General features: G+C 37.0%; 1 protein-coding gene across 3 annotated transcripts in view; it reads right to left on the bottom strand.

The window, feature by feature from the left end:
* Positions 1-22151, bottom strand: part of SCAPER (S-phase cyclin A associated protein in the ER) — a 180075-nt gene that overhangs the window by 10295 nt on the left and 147629 nt on the right. For 2 of the 3 annotated variants that reach the window (XM_075099952.1, XM_075099953.1), the window contains exons 28-29: positions 14539-14776; positions 11319-11468 (exon numbers count right to left, since the gene is read on the bottom strand). In XM_075099952.1, the coding sequence (XP_074956053.1) occupies positions 11319-11468; positions 14539-14776 (388 nt within the window). Of the gene's footprint in view, positions 1-7217; positions 8051-11318; positions 11469-14538; positions 14777-22151 lie in introns of those variants that run through there. The other variant, XM_075099954.1, reaches the window with a different exon arrangement.

Raw genomic sequence — 22151 nt, 5'->3', positions numbered from 1 at the left:
GTGGAAGTGCTGATTTTTAGAGCAATATTTAGTTGAGTTCTATTGATGGATTTAGGTTTTCTTGTTTCACTTGGACATTTGCAGCTCTGGGAAGGCATCATTCATGTCAGTTCTTTATTATCCATACATACCACAAAAACACTGGAATTATCTTTCAAAGAGGCTAATTAATTTTCTGGTCAGGAGAAACTTAAAGCCAGCAGCAAGCTTTTTGTCTATGCAAAGGCAAAACGAAGAACAGAGGCATTAGTATTCAACTGATTCAGTAAACCAGGTTCTAAACTGTGCTAGACTGGAGAATCATAATATTATCAATCAATTATTACCATTTACTGAGGATTATCCATACATTTAGAAATCTACAAGACATTAATCACATATCTAAAATGATAGTAATATTTAACATTCTATTCAACCATTTCCTCAAAGGTTGCTTCCCCCCTGCCCCAAATATCAGTATTAAAAAAATCTCATCACAGTATTCCAGACTAAAAATGAGTTGTTTTAAGCCTGGCAAGAAGCTGTTCTCCTCCAAATACTGTTGGAATATTTTTATGACCTTTAAGGTCTTTTCCAACCTAAATGATTCTATGAAAGTTAGACAATGGACAGGGCTGGGGACCACAGCCGATGCTGACCCTTGAAGACCTGTGGGGTATACACGAGAGCCCTCAGCCCCAGGCTAACTCAGAAACATGGATGTGTACTTCCATAATTTCTGTTTCATTTTTGGGACACTTGCTGAACACTTTTCACAAACATAACTGGAAGACATGATTTAAGCGTTCCCAAACAGAAACACCATATGTGGGTACTTTTCATAGCAGATCCTCTAATTTGAGTTCTTGTTTTCATTCCATTGTGCTGCCCCATGGTTTCCTTTATCACAAATTTCCCACTACCATTAGGGCAATGATTCTGCAAAAGCTTATTTTTTTGTTAAGGTGACATGTCACTGAAGTCACCAGTAACATAAAGGTGTACAGCTGTGCTTTCCACATGACAAATAACAGAAAAGCTCACCGCAGCCTGGATACTGTCCCACATCTCTCCTAGTAACCACCTGATTACTCTGCCTGCCAGCTCATGTTGCCTTCCAGAAATCAACTACACAAAAGTAAGATTTAAAAAATGAGTGTGTCTAGGTATTAACTTGATCATATTGTTTGCTTATTATTTCTCTTCCTTTTTCTATATCTTAACATTATGTCATTGTTTATGCTGTTAAAATATGCAACACAAAAATGCAGAAACTTTGGGACCAAATGCGTTGCTGGGATCAATGGCACTGCTAGGGCACAGCCACCATAAATTAGACCTGCAGGGGTAGTGGGATGTCCAGCTAACAAAGTAGAGGTGATGTCCAGCAACTCTCAGCTGCAATCCGAGCACCTGGAACAGTACATACGATACCAGGTCTCCTCCATAACAGAGGGATGCTTGCTTGGAAACACTGTGGCAGGAAAAGAGCATGACTTATGGGTGCTTTCTGTAGCCTATCAGTTTCTTTCATCCACAGAAGAAAGGAAAAATTGCTTCTCGCTGCTTAAAGATAGGAGAGAAAGGAGAAAGATTGCCAAAGAGAGAACTGAAATCTGCAGCCAGAAAAACACCCCAAATATTAAGACTTGAAAAAAACCTTGTAAGTCATGTAACTGCACCACTCTCGCATGACAAACTCTGTGTTTTTAGTACTCTACAGTCAAGCTGGTGTTTTTTAGTAATTTTGATCAAGTATTAGAAGTTGTAGCTTTTTTATCAAATGAAAAGTATGACAAAGCACCTTATGTTAAGGTGAAGTGGATACAGAAAAATCGAGTTGAATTGTAACTCTGTAAAGTTTAAAACTTCCTGAAACAAAACCCTCCTCAGCTCTTGGAGAGGAAAAAATGCTAATGAAATGGAGTATTCCACAGGTACTTAGGAGCACATATAGTGATTATCACTGTTAGCAGAATTAACTTTTCTGGAAAAACATCCTTCTCAATACAATTTCCTTTTATTTTTATGTAATGAAGCATTAAAATGTCCTCTTCTACTTGACTGTACTCTTCTGCTATAATGATTTCACATTCAGATGCAATTTTCTTAGAGCAACTCAGACTAAAAAGCTAATGGTTCTTGAAGGGGGACTCCTTGCCTTTTCCACTATCTCCTATGAACTATGGTTCCAAACTTGAAAATGGCCATTATAAACATTTGGATCTTAAAATTGTACTATTGGTATGGGAACTGTTAATGTTTCTTTTCTATTTATTTATCATTTATATAAATGCCAATTCTAATTTGTACAAACAACCGAATACTTTATTGAACAGGAACTGAAATGCTGCACATCTAATCTCTGTTACTACAGTATTCCATCAAACTGTTAAATCCTTTTGTTTGATGTCAGGTTATTTACAATTTTGTGAAAGAAATAAGTCTTTATATTAGTAGCCTAGAGTTTCTCTTCAAAGTTAGATCTGTATTATTTCTTTGCTTCTATGTAAACAGATCCCATACTGCTAGTATTTAATCAGCAGACTACGTCACCACTTAGCTCTTCTTCTAAGGTCAAGCTCTTCTCTTTCCATTTTGCAAACTCCACTATTGCCAAGGCTCTGAGCAAAGAATGTTCTAAATTCCTCCTAACATTTATCAGGAATCATTTCTATGCAAAAACAATATTCCAGAATACTACATGCAAATTTAAAAATAAGAATTTTGTCTATTTGAAAAATTCCAATGTTTATTTTCTTAACATCACATGTAAGCTTTCAGAGAAGATAAGAGAGTTCAGAAATAACATTAGTCTTCCTATAAGCCCCATTATGAGCATTGCCCTTTTAGAGCTAGCTCTATGGTTTAAGCACATGGATTCAGTAGTGCTCTGTGTATACATAACAAAGAAAAAATTATCCAGGCAGTTTTTGTGTAATCATCCTAAGCAACTTGAGCATTTAGGATAGAACAATGGCAAATACAAGCACAGTGGTACAGTCAAGATGTAACAATGTTTATCAGAAGTGATGCTAGTGGGAAATATAGGTAAAGAAGTTCTTTATACGAAGCTCTTGAAAAATGGTTGCCCAAAATGACAAATAACAAGTCACCTTAGTTATAACAAATATATATATGCTTATATATAGTGTATATATATACTTATTATAAGTATACATAGATTAAAATCAGCAATAAATAAATACTATTAAACAGATACAGTAAAAGATAAGGTCCATTACAATGTGACGAGAGGAGAATGGAAACAATTCTAATATGCATTGAGGCTATTTGTGAATTTAGCATGTGCCCAGGCTACAGGATAAATTAGTAGTCTAATGCCTGAACTAGCACAGGTATTAAGGAAAAGTCTAACTTTAAAAGTGATAGCATTTTAGCATTTAACATACTGACATAAAAATAAACGTTTAAGCATGTGAGGTTGCTATCATGCTTAATGTTAATCATATGCTTAAGTACCTTGTTAAATGGAAGTGTATCACTGCTTTCTAGAAAATGGTAAGCTACATGATTTCCAAAACAATGTAACAGGAGACTTACATGTTTAAGTGTTGGCCTAATAATTTTTAATCAGAGGAGAGTATTACACATCAAAGGTATTGAGAAATACATATATTCTGTAAGCTCAAAAAAACCCCACCCCACCATCATGCTGTGTCTCAAATTCTCAGGTATTGTTCTGAACACTGAAATTATTAGAATTAGCCCTTGCAGCCCTGTGCTATTTTTGAAGAATCATCTTCACACTTAAGTAACATCTTCACCTTTGATACGTACCACTTGTAACTTTAAGCTGCTGCTTTGGGCATCATTCTCTACTCATTTACACAGGTGAAACTCAACTGATGTGAATGAAGAATTCTTGGTTTAAAGGCTGGAGAAGAAACAGGACCTTAGTCAACAAGTTCAAATAGCCTGTTGGCAGAGGTTTCTGCTATCGTCCCTGAAGACAGCTAGTTTGGGTCAAAATCCCCAGAAGGTGTGAGTAATTAAAATATTGCAGTCTAAAACACAGAAAATCTTTCTGTCTCTCCTCAAAAGCAAGCATTTTGTCACTCTCTAAAACCCTACCTGCAAGTAAAAATTTTATTACTAGTATATTTTGTCTTCTGTCTTCCACAATAAATGTAAAGTGTTTGTGAAAATATCTGATCATCAACTAAGAACACTGTGAAACACTGAGCCACTGAGGTTACAGAGCTGGCTGAGGAAAAGCTTCTCCAAACAGATAGCAAGAAAATGTACTTTTCCGCCATGAAAAATGTGCTACAATTTACCCACCGCGGAGGGGAGAGAAAGATGAGCAAGATTTTCCATAATACTCAATCTGCAATATTTAATGCATTTCATTTTTAATTTTTGTTTCAGTATCACTTCAATCAAGTGTTACTTGAGCTAAATAAGATGAAATGGGTTTGGGAGACTTTTTTGGGCCTCTTGCAGGCTCCCACCCTTAGAGCAGCATCCCAGTACTTGGAACAACTGTCAACTGCCTGAGCCCAAAGCTGTGAACACAGAGCAGGCTGGCGTCCCTCCATGTGGGGCCAGCGATGTTGGGGACAGTCACTGTGGGTCTGCAGAGACTTGGAAAACTTACGGTTTATGGGAGAAGTACAGGGAGTTCCCTCACACATGAGGCGAGACAGACAATAGCTCACAAGGCCTGATTAAATACTTGCAGGCTTTAGACTTTGTTTTAAATTTCTGTGTGAAACTTTATTCTCATGAAAAGGAGAGAACGACACGCTGGGTGGGAACGAGGCAGAGCGAAAGCAGGCGTTGTGCAAGCTTCTGTGTCCATCTCCGCCAATGGATATCCACCAGCCAAACCCATAATATTCCAGGCCCAGGTCTTAGCTGAGAAAAAACTGCTTATTAAGCAGGATTATGCCAAACTCTGTGGTGTTTTTTTGATGTGGACAAAGGTCCACTGGGGATTAAGCTGAGACCACCAAAATCTTTATTCCTGACCCAGGAATAAGAATAAGAAAGTCTCTCTCCAGAGGTGGCATTAGCATCTTGTGCACTCTCTCCATTGCTAAGCTTTAGTTATAGACTATATTTTACTGGCTTTCACGGCATTGGGAGCCAAGTTTATTCTTTTGTGTTTACAGTTTAAGAATAAGACAACAAGATAAATCCAAGTGCATTAATTTCTCATTTTAATTCTTAGACACTCTCTCTTCTGCTCCTACACGAATCAGTCAGCCATCGTAAACTGAAACTAAATAGGCTTGATTTCATGTTGGGTCTTTGCTCATATTAAATTACCTTGCCCACACCCTCTCAAAAGAAAAAAAGAAAAAGAAATATTTGTGAAATATGCAGTCCTACATGCGCCTGCTGGATTTTGTTTAGTCATAGATCATTCTTAAAAAAGAAAAAGTTCATTGGTAAGCTCAAATAACAACGGTGTCTGACAAATTACCTAAGAGGCATCCCCACTTTTCACTGACTGCCTAGATAGGAATGCCATCTTTTGTGAAGATATTGGTTCACGTAAGCGAATTTATGTGGTCTGAGTATGTAAGGCTGATAACGAAAAAGCCTACTTTATAGATCTGTTTTAATTTACTCCATTTTAACATGGTGAGTTTAATCCTTAGAGGATTTTTTTGTTCACAAGCTGAAGTGCTCCTAAATGATAGTCAAGACTACAACTTGACATGAATCACTCTACTTGCCGAAATCGGCTATTCCACAAAATTTAGCAGGCATATTTTTCATTCAGATCTATAAAGCTTTAAAAGGTTGTGGGTTTTTGGCTTCTTTTTTTTAAAAAAGAACTAAACCCACAACCTCAACATGAAATCCATTCTCCTAAAAATCCCTCCTCCGAAATGTAACTAACAAAATCAGAATGAAGTAATTTCAGATACTATTAACTTAAAAATATGGACACTACCTATATGGTAACTACAAATTCCTGCATCTTTACTCATGTACTGAATTTTCAAAACCTCTACCTACCAGATCAAAATTGTTCCAGGCACTCCATAGCCCCGAAACCAACATGAATAATGAAAGTTTAATGATGGCCATAAACAAGCAATGATGGCCGTAAACAACCCATATGAAAAGTCTACGTAATATTTTTATAACCATTCTTCCAAGTTTTCCTGTCAACCTTTGATTTTCACAATTTTTCCATCTTAAAAGTATTTTTCTTCCTTCATGCTAACACTAGAGGAAACTGGCCACATACTGAAACTCAATAAGCACTAACACTGTCAAAAGCACAAAATAATTTCCCTACAGAAGGCAACATTTAATCTAAAGTCACTTTGTAAGTGTCCCTTACAATGTAGCAGTACTTCTAATCATAGTCAGGATATATGCCATATACATATATATGTATGTGATATACACTTACTGCGGGATAAAGTGTATGGCTATTTTATGACAGAAGTAAGACTTGCCACACACAAAAAAAATGCTAAAAAGTAAGAAATATAACTATAAGCAAATAATAATAATAAAAAAACAGAACCTCCATCCAAAGCCTTTCTTGGGGACTATCTACCTTGTTTTCTTTCTGCTGGAAAAGAGTAATAAATTTCATGAACCTTTCAGAACTGTGCCTAGCATACAATATATTAATTTCTTTGAACATTCTATTTATGTCTGTGATACAGCTGTGTGATGATTTGTATTTTAAGACAAGAGAAATTCCCCTCCCAAAATATTCTGTAGTATTACTATTCCTCATTCCTTTAACTGGAACAAGCTGATATCCCTGAAACATGTTTTGCAAAAAATTTTCCACATGTGTATAGCAAGGGTCAATTTCTAGTAAGTGAATGGCACTATTAAATCTAATTTCATGTGCTTCTACTTTCAACATATGGATTATTAGATGTCAACATTTCAATTATTTGTAAATTTACAATAAGAGTAATGTACCCTTCTTATGGACACCACTGTCTAGGGATAAAAGGTTTGGAGTGACAGAGAAATAAGTTAGTTAAACTTATAAAACTGGAAGGCAAACTTTTGGGGATGGAATGGGAATGGTTTATGTATCCAGTTTTTTCCAGTTGCATTGGTTACTCTAAGAGAAGTTCTTACTCCTATCTACGAATCTAACTTGATAACTATTTTTCAAAAGCTGCATACACTTTTCCCTAGTTGTTTCACAGAGATTTTGTTTTTCAGTCTGTATCCTACACACCCCAAAAGTTAGTGAGACGCTTCTAGAGCACTCTAAACACAGTGTGTGTCAAAGACGGAAAGAACAAAAGCTATTTTTATTTAAATAAATGCATAGTAAGACAAATGAACAATGCAACTTCTTTTGGAGCCTGTCAGGCAAGATCCTGAGCCTGAGGATCTGATCTGTGATGACTTTTCATATGAAAAATACTCACTGACTGCAATGAATATGGAAAGATTTTTACTCCCAATACAGTAATGTGAAAAAAGCCAAATCGTCTGTCATTCATGTTAATTTAATTATGGAACCACATTCAATTATCCAATATAATATGCAAATGAAGTGAGTTGACAGCACATGCCAATTATATTCATCACCATAATTAAATCAAACAATGAAAGGGAATAAAAATGTAATAAAATAGAAGGATATTTTTAATTAACAAGAATTATAATTAGAAACTGTAATCCTATAGTCTGATATAGTATGATTGGCTTATTGAAAGATTGGACATTATTTTTATTATGCAGTTTAGTCTTACATATCTATCCTCAGTATCATGGGACCTGTTTTTGTATGTTAATAGATTAAACGGTGGCCAAAACAGAATCAGTTTCCTTGATCACGCTTCATGCAAAGCAGATGCCTAATAAAGCCGAGCTCTGCTACAGCATGATTACAGAATCCCGTCTCATGAAACACAGGCTGTCTTAATACTATAGTAAACAAAAGTTCACGTGCCGATACAAAACAGACAGTGCAGTTTAGGCTTGACTAATGACGTTAAAGCATTTAAAATATTAAAGAAACACTCTTTGCTTTTTTAAATTTTCAGTTTCATAACTGATTTATTTCTTCGGTGACAGCAGCTGCCCTGGAAAAGCTTTATGAATGCTAAAAGAAAACACAAAAAGAGGAAAAGAATATTATATGTGGGCAGAGTCAGCAAAATCATAGTCTTTTTAAAATAAACAGAGCAAGCACTATCAAAACACTTAGGAATGTGTTCCTTAGGAATCTGTTGTCCTCATTGCTCCCCAACAGAATCACTTGGGCATAGACCAAAAGCCAACCGTGGTGAAAACGCTAAGTGGGACCCCAGCCACTGTCTCTGTGTGTGTGCAGGACCCACCATAAGGCCCTCCTCTTATTTGGGGCTCCTGGAAAGTGCAGTGAAATATGAATCTTGAAGCCATAGGAGAGAAAAGAACTTTCCTTTTTAATTTGCCACTCAACTAACTATAAAGACTTTTAAGATAGTGTAATAAAACCAGACAAGCCTATATTACTTTAAATGATTGGCATATGATGCTCTTGGAAGATTTTCTTCTATGAATGTGAAATATTTAGGAAATTGCCCTTTTATTATTTTGACTGCATAGTGGTAATAATTCACCTACTTAAATCATAGTACTACTACAGAAGGTCAATGTTGAGGGTGACAGGCTGTAAAAGTTCCTTTTTAGAAATCTATCTATTCTCCAAACTGTGAAACTGCACATTTTTTAAATAATTAATGTCTTTTTTTTCCTTTATTCCAGTACGCCATTTGGATATTTATCTGTTGATGTGGATAGACAAAGGAATCGCAAAAGGCACACCGAAAACTTCGAACAACTATTTGTTCTTTCTTTTGAGAGTTGGAAGGAATTAAATCATACAAAGGTTTGTAGGTATTCATTTGTATTTATGTTTTTGTAAATTTAGAGAGGAAACTAAAACATTTCAAAACAAATGTATGTTTGACTGCAAGAATAATGTGAATCTGCTTTGAAATATGTCGGTTATTGACTCCTTTAAAGTTCATTCATATACTAAATAAAAAGACCTATCAGGCTCCATGAAATGTTTTCATAGCTCAAGTCTGGTATATCTATTTTTATTATGCAGTTCTTTCCAGGAGTTCAAACCTACTATTTGAAAGCTTACACTGTGAGACCAATTTTTTATTTTTAGTAGGACTCTGCAGATGATCAACAACCAAAGAAAAAATTGGAAGCTCGTAACATAATAAAAAATTAAACCATAACTGAATTAATAGAAAGCAATTCCCTTTTCATGAAAGGCAGCATACCTTTAGACCAATACTGTTAGTGCTGTTAGACCAATAGTAACAGCACCTGAAAATAATGACTGTAAGCAAGTCTCACTGCCTGCCTAGTAATGAAAGGAAAAATACTTCCTTTTACTAAACAAAAAAACCCCAAAACCCCCAAAAACAACAAAACCCAAAACAAACCAACCTTCCCTGCATTCTGCAAGTATCTGAGTGAGCAGTGCTTCGGTTTTTCAAAATGGTTTTTAAAACAAAATAACCCAAACCAAAATGCCACTTCCTCAGTTAAAAGCTTATCAGATAATAATATCAGAAATTTATTAAAAAGTTAAGCTAAGCACATCATAACATCTCTTGAGATACTACCACCAAAGCAAACCACTGTAAGAGACTGCTTTTAGTGTATGAAAAGCACTAACATACTGCAGTTTAACCAAAGACCTAAACTCGACTCTCAGTCTTGAAAATTAACTGAGTCTGGGGGTAGATCAGCAATGGCACATGACCTCAACCCCAAGCACACACGCTGAAGACCCCAAGACACTGCAAAATCACCAGCTGGGAAGCATGCCCACAGAAAATCCATTTTGTACATACTTAGTCTCTTGACTGCCTGCTGACAGCCACTATAGCCAGCTGCTGCCATGGCACAGAGCCTGCTCACCATGGTCGGAGCTTCACCCCAGGGCACGAGCACTAAACAGCAATAGGCACTACAGACTACTATAACTGACATTGCTGGTAGGAAATCCCTCTTCTGTGCTATTCCTGGCACGTTTATAGTTGCAAGTCCTCCATGCAATGAATCGCATCTGTTTATACTTGTGTGTCAGAAAAGAAATTTTTAAACTGCAGAGAAAAGACAACATTGTTCGCTGGCACTTCTGGATGCCAGCACGACCCCTTGTGTAGCAGTGGGAATCAGAAAATGGCAGCAATATTACATGGATATTCAAAACTACCATATTAAAAAGTGTTGCCCACAGTCAGCTCCAGACGCCAAGTGGGATTTGATTGCACAGTCTAGGAAGGCTGCAGGAACCTCCCTCCAGCTATGGCCAAAGCCACAGAAACATTACTATATAATTACATTGTATAATTATACAATATTTCTGACAATATTGTCGGCTTTAAGATATTACAACATTCCAGTTACAGTCAACAACTCTTAAGAACATTATCAGGCAGCTTCTCTCTAAACCTTTGCTGACAAGTTGTAACATTTTCTTCTGCTCTTCAGCTTAACTGATGGGACTGATCCCCCACCCCAAAAGCTGAACAAAACCAGGAACCAAGTGTTACAAGTATGGAGAGAGAACAAAACGAGTAACTTCACAAAATATAGCATTCAACTGAACCATATCAAAGACATAGGCACCATAACACAGTTTCTACACATCCAGAGTCAGGTTCACATACTCAAAAATAAAGAGCAAGATCCAAATTCTGCCTTGCCCAATACACCAGGAGAGGCTACATATAAGCTGAGGAAACCGGGGGACTTTTAAGACTAAAGTATTTGCAGTAGTTTTGAAGTTCCATGTCTGGGTTATTTTATAAGTTATTCTTACTGGTATGAGCTGTCACAGAGTCCCCTGGCAAAAGTGGACAACAGTCAAATAAGCTAGAGGGGGATTTCCACTGAGTATTTGCTCTACTACTAAAAAGATGCAAGGAAAAGCATGGCTTAAACTTAAATGAGTGCTCTGGCTACCAGGGAGATGGCTACATTGGCATCTGAGGACCTGCCTTCATGGCAGACTAGCTTAGTTGGCTTTAAAAGGGTTTAACTTGGGTACCACAGCCATCTGATCAAGCTGACATGAAGTTAACATGGAATTAAAAATATCAGTAAGGCTAGTTAAAATCAATGCAATGTCAGGACCACTGTCTGCACAAGAACATGGAGTGTCCCTATGGCCACATAATATTAATGTTTTTGTGTTAAGATGCAACTTCAGCTTCTATTTTGCAAACACATATATATTTGTGCTCACAGGAATCCCAAACGCTTCAAAAATAACATCGAAGGGATTAGTTTTCCTGAGGGATCCGTGACTGAAGGTGCACTTGATAACTTCTGATACCATTTTCCATTTGCCTTACCTGATTATCTGTGTTGTTTACAGTAAAATAGCCCACACAAATAATGACTTCATGTAGTAATCCTTCACAGGTATGCTGGGAACAGTACCACAGCAGAGAGCTGATAATATGCCGGAATGCAAGGGACAGTCCTTCAGCACCCACAATAGACTGAAAAAAAGGCCAAGAAACAGAAATTACAGTCCAGCAGGATGTTATAGAAATTGTGTGAATTACATATACATCAATTGCACCCCTTTGTTTTTTTTTAAAAGTATAGATTACGTTCTTTGTTGTGATTACTTTGGAGGAGGACAGAATCAGCTATCTTCTTTCAGTAACTTATTGTTTACAACTGGACTATAAGAATTAATTGAAATTTTAAAGAGACACAGGAAAAAATGGATTCTGCTTGGCTGACATTCAGTGTAGCATTAGGTTGACCATTTCATTTGACATACATTACATGTTCCAGGAAAACTTAATGCTAATAATATTTCTTAGTAATAAGCAAAAGAAAGCAAACCATCTTCATTTCTGCAAAAAAGCAAAATGCATTTCTCATTAATAACTTGCGCTCTGGATGGAACACAGACATTAATAACAAATAATGACTTTTCAAACATTAAAAAAAGTTAGAAATATCCAAAAAGAGAGAACACTCAGCTGCAAAGCTTCCTGGGATGCTTTTAAAAGTAGGCAAATTGCTGTAATGTGGAGATTCAGAATTAGATTTTATCTGTGCAGCCTACAGCCTCTATTTAATAAACATGTCAAACAGACAGAACGACATAAGGTCAAAGGGGAAAACTAAAGCACAGGGAACGAGCATGACAGTCTACTAACTCTAATGAAACAGCAATGCAGGCCTGTGAGAAAATCTCTTTCACTTGAGAGTTTTCTTGATTTTATACCTTGTAGCCTGTGTTAAGTACATATACATAAATCCCAGTCTACAGTATCGTTTAGTTTTAGCATACTCAAAATCTACCCAGCAAAAGTGGAATCCTTGACAATGGAAACAGACTGAGCTGTGGTTCCACCTTGAACCTCAAGCGTTCTGTTAAGTCAGTATGTTTTCACAATTTAATGCACAATACAGCCACCATTTACTGCTTTACATCATGTAGATGCCATGTTCTTAGGTCCACCCTTATTTAATTAGTGCTGTCGACGCATGCTGTGACCTAGCACTCTGGGTTTAACCTTCCCTGATAACAACAGGTCAAAGGGCACCTGAGTTTGTGTATAAAAGTTAAACTAATTTTTCAAGGAAACTATGCTTCCTTTTTAGCCAGAATTAATATCAGCTCAGGATCCTGTGTTGTTTCTCACTACCATCTTTCAATTGTTTAGACTGTCTAATTAAATGAAATATATACCCATGAGCCATCTGTGCTAATACAAACTCTAGAATACCAGACCTCTTCTGTTAATCAAAAAACCCTATTCCACAGTCCTACTATTACGTGATAAAACTATTCCTTAGAGATAATAACCAGACAGTACATAAACTACACTTTTTCCTTCTGCTATCTGCTAGCCTGCTACAGTCCGAAGGTCAGAATGGACAGCAAACTGGCTCAGGTGTATGTTGATTTTTTAACATTACAGAAACAAACCACACTAATACATTGAAAGGGATAGCTGCTGAGACTACAAAAATATGTCTGTCCATCTCAAACAATACTATGCCTACAATTCAATAAGACAGCTAAGCGGATACTTCCAGAGCATAGCCCTGCATTGATGAAATGAATTAAATAATTCACACTGGTTAGTTTTCTACCACCCTTTATGCAATAATTACTGTCTTGCACCATTTTATGTAGAATCAACAAATGGAAATCATAGGATTTGGGAATTAATGCTGATGGTTTGTTATAAATGCTCAGATATAATAGTAGTTGGTAGAGGGATAAATACAGACTTGAAGTGGAAGCTTACATTTTAGAATTTAATAGTGGTTTCTCAAGATACCAGTGGGACCTTCAGCCACTGCACTTTGCTACAGCCCCCCATAAGCTGAAACTGTCCCAAGTCAAGTCTTACTCTCTGGTATACACCAGTAATACCTATAGCTACAAATAAACATCCAGAGTCCAACCAAGAGCTACTGAACACACTGTAGTGCAGAACTACTTTGATACACCTTGATTTACAGAAAGAAATGGGAGTTAAAGGTGTAAGAGTTGTTTTACATGAAACTCCAATAAATATAATGTTTCTGTGCCCTGTAAAAAGCTCCTTGACTGGACTGGATCCTGCAACTGCATCTATACATGCAAGTTGCTTGTTGTTGTTGTCAGAGATACTAAATGTACTAAAAATCAAAGTCAAGAAATACAAACTGAAGGAGACCTATACCTTATACTAAATTCTTTACTCATGCAAAGCTCTTGCTGAGTCTAATGCACTTTAGATGGAGTATATGGTAAATCTCACATACAAATTTAATACTAAAAGAGACAGAAGTCTATTCTGATGAACTGTATAAGATTGATGCTGCTAAACGTGTTTTGCAAAGCAATGCCTTTTGATAGGTGTTTTACATTAACAACACAACAGCTTTGCCAATTCATCTGAGTAACACACTAGAAAATTTATATTTTCTTTGTATGGCAAAATGATTCATTTACACTAGAAATCTGTTCACAGAAGAAGGGAAGAAAATACTTTCTCAAGAATCGAAATGTGATCTTTCTGAGGTTTTTTTGTGAATAAGAATTATGAAAAGTTAATTTCCAACTTCTGATCAATAAAATTTTACTTGGATAACAAAAATTTATATCAAGTGATTTTCAGTTTCAGTTGTACAATCTTAATGCAAATGGCCACTGAAAGAACTTAGAAATGTAAATTGTGGTTGTAATATAAGGCAGTCCTTTCACATTAGAAAAACTGTTATTTCATGCTTTTGACCAAGATTTTTTTTTCACATTTTTGGGGCTTATTAAATACAAAAAGTACTATGCTGAATGTAAGGTTTCTTGATCAGAAGAAGCACTGGATGGGATTCAGCATTTTGTGTAGTCCAAAGTTTCACTTTTCGCTTAAATTAGTTTGCTATAGCTATACACTGGAAATAACAATAATTAGCAATTTTAAGCATGAAAAACCCCTAAACATTTAATCATGGAAGTTCCTTTAATAACTAAGACCTTAAAGACAAAACTTAGTCAAAAGTATGTGCAATAATTAACCATTTCACACTAAGCGAAAGTTTTAAAACATCTTTTACCTGAAAGGCAGGCAGATCAAGAACAGCAAAACTGTTGAAGAAACGTAAACTCTGAATGGCAACCTGGATTGTGTTCGCTGCGTAGCTGTCTTTAGGACTTGCTGTGTTTGGATCTGAAATTGTCCCATGGAAAAGAACACAGTACAGCATATGCAAGACTCCAACCAGATCTGTAGACTGAAGAACTGCTGTTAGTCCTGTGGGGTCCTGACGTGTATTGTCAAATATGTTCCAAGATCTGTCAAAAAAACGTTAAGCTGTCTGAGGAGGAGACCAGCACTCAGGGAAAACACTTGCTCAGGATGCAGTACTTCTAATAAGCCTAATGTTAGAAAACCAGTAAACTGCTAAAAAGCAAAAAACCTGATGCCTAATGTGTCAAGAAACCACAACATTTCCAGAAAATACTTTCAATGATCTGGGCACCGTCTCACACTCTCTGTAATTGCAGTGCAGCTGTATCTTTAAATATCTTTCTCCACATACTGGTGTCTTTGCTCCCAAAATGGGTTCACGATACCAGTGCAAGACCATGCAGAAACTGGACAGCTTTAAAGTCGGAAGCCTGGGGACACTTTTCAGGGGCTCCATGCAAGCTCTGTCTCAGGTCAGTAGCTTACACCCATCTTTTTTCTTGCAACAGCAGCCAGCAGAGGTGGAAGAACTCCCTGGATCCTCTCACTGCTTCAGGCACTGGAACAAACTGCCTACCTAAGCAGCAAAATAAGTTACCAGGACCAGATGATCTTAATCACATAGTTCTGCAGGAATTTAAGAATGAAGTGGTTGAGCAGCTAACAAAACACGCTACTACTTATTTCAGTCAGATGTTATTATGGGAGACTGTATGGTAGCAAAGCACAAATAAGTATGAAATGCTCGAGACAAACCAGCACAGCGTGTGCAAATGGAAACTAGGTTTCTTTGGTATCTTTTGGGTATGCACATGAAATAATGGAGAAGGTTTTTTGCTATCTAGGATATCAGGACAGACAGGCAAATAACTCAGGAAGTATTTTCCTTTCTCACATTCAAACTTTCATAATCCCTCCATGATTTGTACTGTCTCTGTTTTTTTTCACATTATTAATCATCCAGAAGATGATGCAGGACAGTCACTACCACGGAAGACTGAGATTGTCACGACTCTGGAGGTTAAACAAGGTGTAGAAGGCAGAAAAATACAAAATAAAGCACATAATAAGTTTTATATACTCCAAGTTCTGATTCAAACCCATCATGTAAATCACTTGAACTTCATTATGGAAATGCATTTAGTATATATCAGCAATCAAAGGAAACACTAAAATAGTAAAATAGTTCACCATAGTGTACAGTAACACTGAAAGTATGGTACATCAAAATCTCATCTTTACCTCATCTACTATGTTTCTATCTTAAAAAAAACAAAGTGTTAATACCAAAAGAGACTATAAAGATTGAGTCCATGTATTTTTTTTTCAAAAATTGAAGGAAAATATGACAGGTGACATGAGAAAATTTTATAAAAGGACAAATTAGATGAGGGTGTCTTTCCTTTTTATAACAAGTTAAAGCAAAGGAAATGGGAAAGCAGCGGAAACAAGAGCCCCTTTCTAAAAAAAACGGTAACTTTGAAGACCTCAGCTGAATACAGAAAAGACTCAGAGAGCTCAGAATATTCCTGTTGACCAGAATCTATAAGCAGCTTTTCCTTGACTAGAATGGCTCTAAATGATCTTTTCAGTATCTGCATCAGAGGCACCTTGCACCGTTGCTCTGCTCCAGTGAAGTTTCCAACACAGATCCTAGGAAGGCTGACTAATCCTGCTTTTTGTGATACAGACACTTGTCTTCAGCGGAGCAACTAAACCACAAATTCAGCAACTACCAGGGTCTGGCAATCATCATCTTGGTCTGTCATTTTCACATTTCCAGTGAAGCACAGAAGCAGATAAGAAAGCACCACCTCACCCAGCAACAATGGCTATCAAGAAGAATTTGTATTTCTAAGAGCACATCATTGCTTCCTTGGACCAAAGAGAAAGAGAAAGAAACAGGCGGAGCACGATAATGAACCAGTATTCTCTATGTCCCAAAGAAGGCCCCAGTACTGGGCTAAGCTCAAACACAGCCTAAATATTTGAAGAGAAGAACAACAGTTATGTGAAACTCCATATTTGCAGTTACAATATCAAACTTCAAAGCTAGTGTCTGTGCTTTTTCTTGTGGATACAATTCTGTGAGGTAGCATGAGTGGGCACTAAAAACATTAGTAAGGCTGACGACCAGGTCCTTCTGATACCGCAAACTCCTGTTGTGCCACTGAGCAGGAACTGCTTAGTGTCTGGGTGGGAACAGAGTGTGCACTGCTACTGCGAGAAGGCTGACATGCTGCAGGTGGAGGGGAGATTCAGGAGGCTTGGGAAGGTTATTTTAGCACTCAGGCAATGAAGTACCTCTGCACCTGTTTCACAGCCTTTGAGTGGTCATCTCACAGCTGTATCTGCCCTGAGCCCAGGTGAACACAACAGGGACAGTATTTGGGCTGTACACAACTTACTGTACTAGCACCCATCTGCTTTCATCGCTGTCTGTGCACATATTTACATTTAGAAAGCAGCTGCCCTGATAACTCACTTCTGCTTTTTATCAGTTAGATCACACGTGTAAGGAATGATCCTATCTGAAATTAGCCTTTATGGGTACCGTTTCTTTCCAAGTTCTTACTATTTACAGTCTTGTGAATGTTCAACGTTACTGAAAAAGCTTTTAAGCACAGCATCCTCTGCTGCTACCTCAAGGATTAATGTCCCAGTCCTATTTCAGCGATACCTAGGCTGTACTAAAAACACATGGGACTGGATAATTACTTCACAAATCTCTGAAAGAAGCAATCAGATTTTTAGGTAAAACACACAGTAAGAATGAAAGCAACATAGCTGTGCCTATTTTTCAGTACCTTTTTTGTTACACAAGCAACTCTATTACCACCAGTCACCACTGGACCTCCACTACAACTGTGCCAGCTAGCAGCCAGCCGTTTGTAGAGAGTCAGCTGGAGAAGAACGTGTCTGAGTTTATTGTACAGGTTCCAAAAATGGGGTGTTTGTTCAGTACTGTGATAGCCAACTGAACTCCTAACAAACCTTAAAGAAACTGTGTCACAAAACCAGCTGTGACAGCGCTTCAGAAGGCCACCGGCGTAGGATTCTCTCAAAATACATGTAATAACATTCGAAAGACAAGCTGAAGTAAATTAAAAAGATGATTAAAATTATGATTTGATGACACCTCCTCCAAAAGAACCACCACAAACAGTCAGCTTCCTGTTTGTAACACTCAATGATCCAACATCTACTCCATAAAGAATAGAAAAAAAAGTGGAAAAATTACCAGAGCTTGAAGCTGGGTGCGGCTATGCTCCACAACAATTTATGGCATCACTTTCCTTTTCCTATGCCTGGAATCCATGCCCAAAATCTTAATTTCGAAACTCTGTGGTCTTTAAGTGAGTGTGTTTGAATGGAGTCAGCAGAGACACTTCCTGAACCATCACCTGGTCTTGCCAGCTGTGTCTTTATACAGATTCCTGCTGCATAGTTTCAAGTCGTGTTGGCACGTGAACCTGGCTGCAAGCAAGGAATGAACCTGGATGGCTGCAAAAGGAGGGCGAGCTAACACAGCTCTGGGACCACCGTGGTGCATTTCTACAACTTTGGTTTGTGTATCTGTGGACTCCTTAGTACTCCTCACTTTAAAATAGTTTCTGATGTCCAATTATTTATTTTGCAGTATGCAATAGCCAAAATATGCTAACCGTCACTTAACTACACTCAAAGAACTAGAATGTTTATTTCCACAGTATCACATGAAAGCACAGCTCCTTTTGCCAACCAGTTTTTCTTAATTTCAATCTCAGGTTTTTCAACAGTACAAACAGGAAAAAAACCCACTCATGGTCCAATGATAACCCCAAATTAATTACTGTATATGATACCTCACAGAATTTTTGGTGACTATATGCAATGAGAAGATTGACCAATTTTACCAAAGGTTAAAGTTAGCTTGCTTTCACCTCTCACTCCATCATTATTTTTAAACAACTCCATATGAAAAAGCTTACAGTGCTGGATGAAATCCTTTTACCATTTTGTGCTGCTCTGGAGCAGTGAATGGATCAAAATATACATAAAGAAGTAAATTGTAAAATAACTCAAAATTGAAGCATTATTTTTTCACAGAAACGACCAGGAATTTTAAAGTTATACCACACAACAAAGCTAGGGGTGGGGGAAATCGGTCTGCTAGGTTTGGTGGATTGAAGGAACTGTTAGAAACGTTTATTTTTGATGTTGTCTGTATTACAGTTACTGTGTATATGAACAGGACACTGGCTCCTGTTGGTTTTAACTGTCAGTTATAATCACTTTAAGCCTAAATGTTTACAATGAAAAGGTGAAAGACGTTATTCATACTGGTTGCAGGCTTTAACGTAGGAAAAATGTATATGAGATGTTGGAAAATAAAGCATGAACCTCTGCGTGTGTTGCTTTGAGTGATTTGGGTCAAGTCTGTACAACAGTGGATTTCATACATTGAGCAGGCTTTTAGTCCATCTCAAAGGTAAACCCAGTGAAAATTCAGCGATAACTGTCAGGACACAGACTGAAGTAAAAACCCATAAAACCCCTAATATCATAAGATGACGATGTCATACAAGAAAACTAGGGTTTATGCAACTAATGTTAAGAGAGGAGATTCCTCTCAATTCTCCTTTCAATCTTCTATTTAAAGCAGCTTACTCTCTGTGTCTGTAGCAGCTGCCAAAGTAAAATAGTCAGTGTGGACAAAACGCCTTCAATTAATTGCTGAAGGGAAGGAAGACTTCCAGGATTTTCTACATTGGCTTATATAGATGGGAAAAGAGATAGGCTTTCAAATTTTAGCAAGTCTCTATATTTAACACAGAAAAACAGGCAAATACAGTCAAAAACCCTGCAGGATCTTAAAAAGAAAAGTTTAATGAAATACAGGGAATTTTCATTATGGGTTGCCATTATGATTTTCAGCTTCTGCCATCAAGGAGTCTCAGGAATTGGTGTGGGGTTTATGCCTTACAAAAAAGGTTTAAGAATTTTAAAATGTGGATATATCCATCACAGGAAAGAACGATACTAAACAGTGGTACTTCATTGCTTAAAATACACCACTATTTATTAAAAACAGGAATTCAATACAGCTTGATGAGAAACAGCATACTCTGTAGAACAAGTATAAAACTACAATCTCTCCAAGCTTCAATATGAGCAAACTGTTTATATCTGAAAGTATATTGTTTTAAAAACTGACTGAGCTAACAAGCAGACAAGCCTCTCTAAGGGTATACATTGTAATGCTTGTATATTTGAAACATATACTCCTGATTAAAGACATGGAGCCAAATGGAAAAATGGGTTTTCAAGAGGCTTAGAATATAATCTGGGCTTTTTTTATTATTAGGATTTAAAAACTATCATCTGTACTTTTTGCTTCTAAATTATTTTATTTAGAAGGAGATGTCAACATAAAGAGGCAAAATAATAATAAGAGACACATAAAGAAGTATTTAGCACCTGTCAGACCTTGTTACAATTCAGACTGTCAAGCTAGGAATCACAGTACTGTGTAAAAGTGATGATTTGAAACCTTTTAGTAATTTCAAGAACAAGTTTTAGTTTACAGTACTTGCTGGATCTGCTGTCTGTTGGAAGTGGTGAGAAACAACTGGCGTTCAAGCGGACTTGCATCTGATTCGCCATCCAGCAGCCAAAACAGACATTATCTTAATTACTGTAATAAAACTGAGAACAGACCAGCCTACTTCCTTGCATATCTGTGACATGACAGTCACTATTTGCCTGGACCAAACCCTATATATCTGCAGCTTTCTGCCACTGCAGCTTGTAATCCACTTCATTAGCTGTTGATACAGGTCTATATGTATTCCACTGCTGTTTTGAGGTAACACATAACAGTAACAGTTTAGCTACTGTACTGCTATGACAGTCTATCTTCCTAGATTAATGAGGGACCTGGCAGACATTTCTCACATCAAGAAAACAGCAACATTTTGGAAAAGTTGATGTCCCATGAAGCTACATGATTTGAGGGGCTATTATTTGCAATATTGTCCTTAAGCACAACTCACTTTCCTCCTTGTGTCTGTTATTGCTAGTCCACTGTACTGCTCTTAGGGAGAAATTCTTCCTTAGTGATTAACCCTTACACTGCACTACTGCTGATAGTTTCTTCCTGCTGTTTGCATTAACTCTGTGGTCAATATGAATTTCTTCATTCATACGAATGGGCAAAACCAAAATAAGGCATTAACAATAGTCCTCCATAGAGTAACAACTGACTCTCTTGGACAGAAATCTTAGTTCCAGAGACTTATATGGAAAAAAGGGATATAGATTTGATGAACACTGGGCAGCACAGGGAAAGACAGGAACGTAAGCAAAATCCTTGCTGTGCTCATGAAGGACTTGCCATGTATTTTCTTACTTAATTTTCACTCCTGCTTTTAGGGAAGAGTGAGCTGGGGCAGCATGGCCATATTTTTCTTAATGCTCCTTGCATTCCATGCTTGCTTATTGTTTTCTGTCTTGTGTTTACAAGTCAAGCATGCTCCACATGTGTATTCAGGACTCAAGGGCCCAAAAAAGACCTTATGTCTCTCATAGTTAAAATAATAGACTCTGGAAAACAAGGCTGTCATCCTGAACACTGCTACTGGACATCTCAATTGGACCCATATTGCAAGACAGATTTATATGACTATATAAACCACTGTTATTCTGTATAAAGTCTATTTAATATTTTGCTTTAGTTCAGGTTAATAAAAATGTCTGTGTTCTCAACTCTGGCTACTGTTACCCTTAGTGGTGAGCAAAAAAATGTTAAGCGTTATCCAGGCCACAATTTTCAAGCCTAAGTATCAAATGTCCGGTTCATTTTGCTCAGCAAACAGAGATAGCTCGATATTAAGACATGCTGCGTTTTATGAATTCTCACTACATACAATACCCTATTTTCAGCTCTTATACATTTTTTTAAATTCATCTGAGAGAAAGGAGCTCTCACTTTTACTGCTGTCAATGGATGCAACACAGTAAAAGAAAAATGGGACTTCCATTTGGAGGTCTCAACTCACCCTGATTCTTACTGTGTAACAGATGAGGGTATAAAAATCATCAAAACAAGGTTCACATGGGATTACAAGTTATTAATGTTTTCAACAAACGATCCTTTATACGTATTACACAGTGTTTGGAAAATGTGTTATTACATCCACAGCAAAACTTCAATTAAAAGAATCAATCTAGCATTTATTAGCCAGTACCAAAAATGATAATTTGAGAAGATCAATATAGAAGTTAAATTTTTTTAAAGGCCTTGACCACTAATGAAAATTCCTCTCTTATAATAAGATGTTTATAACATATGTTCAGAATCGATTCACTCATTTCAATAACTTTTTATGATGTTAAAATTGAGAATCCTCCAATTTATGTTTCTAACTCCATAATTTTGGACTTTTGTTTCCTAAATCTACAGTGGGAATAAAAAAAGTATCTTAGTTTATGTCTTAT

Source organism: Phalacrocorax aristotelis, chromosome 7 (assembly GCF_949628215.1).
Source record: "Phalacrocorax aristotelis chromosome 7, bGulAri2.1, whole genome shotgun sequence".
In the NCBI taxonomy this organism is placed as follows: domain Eukaryota; kingdom Metazoa; phylum Chordata; class Aves; order Suliformes; family Phalacrocoracidae; genus Phalacrocorax; species Phalacrocorax aristotelis.
This window is presented reverse-complemented; position numbering and strand designations above follow the sequence as displayed.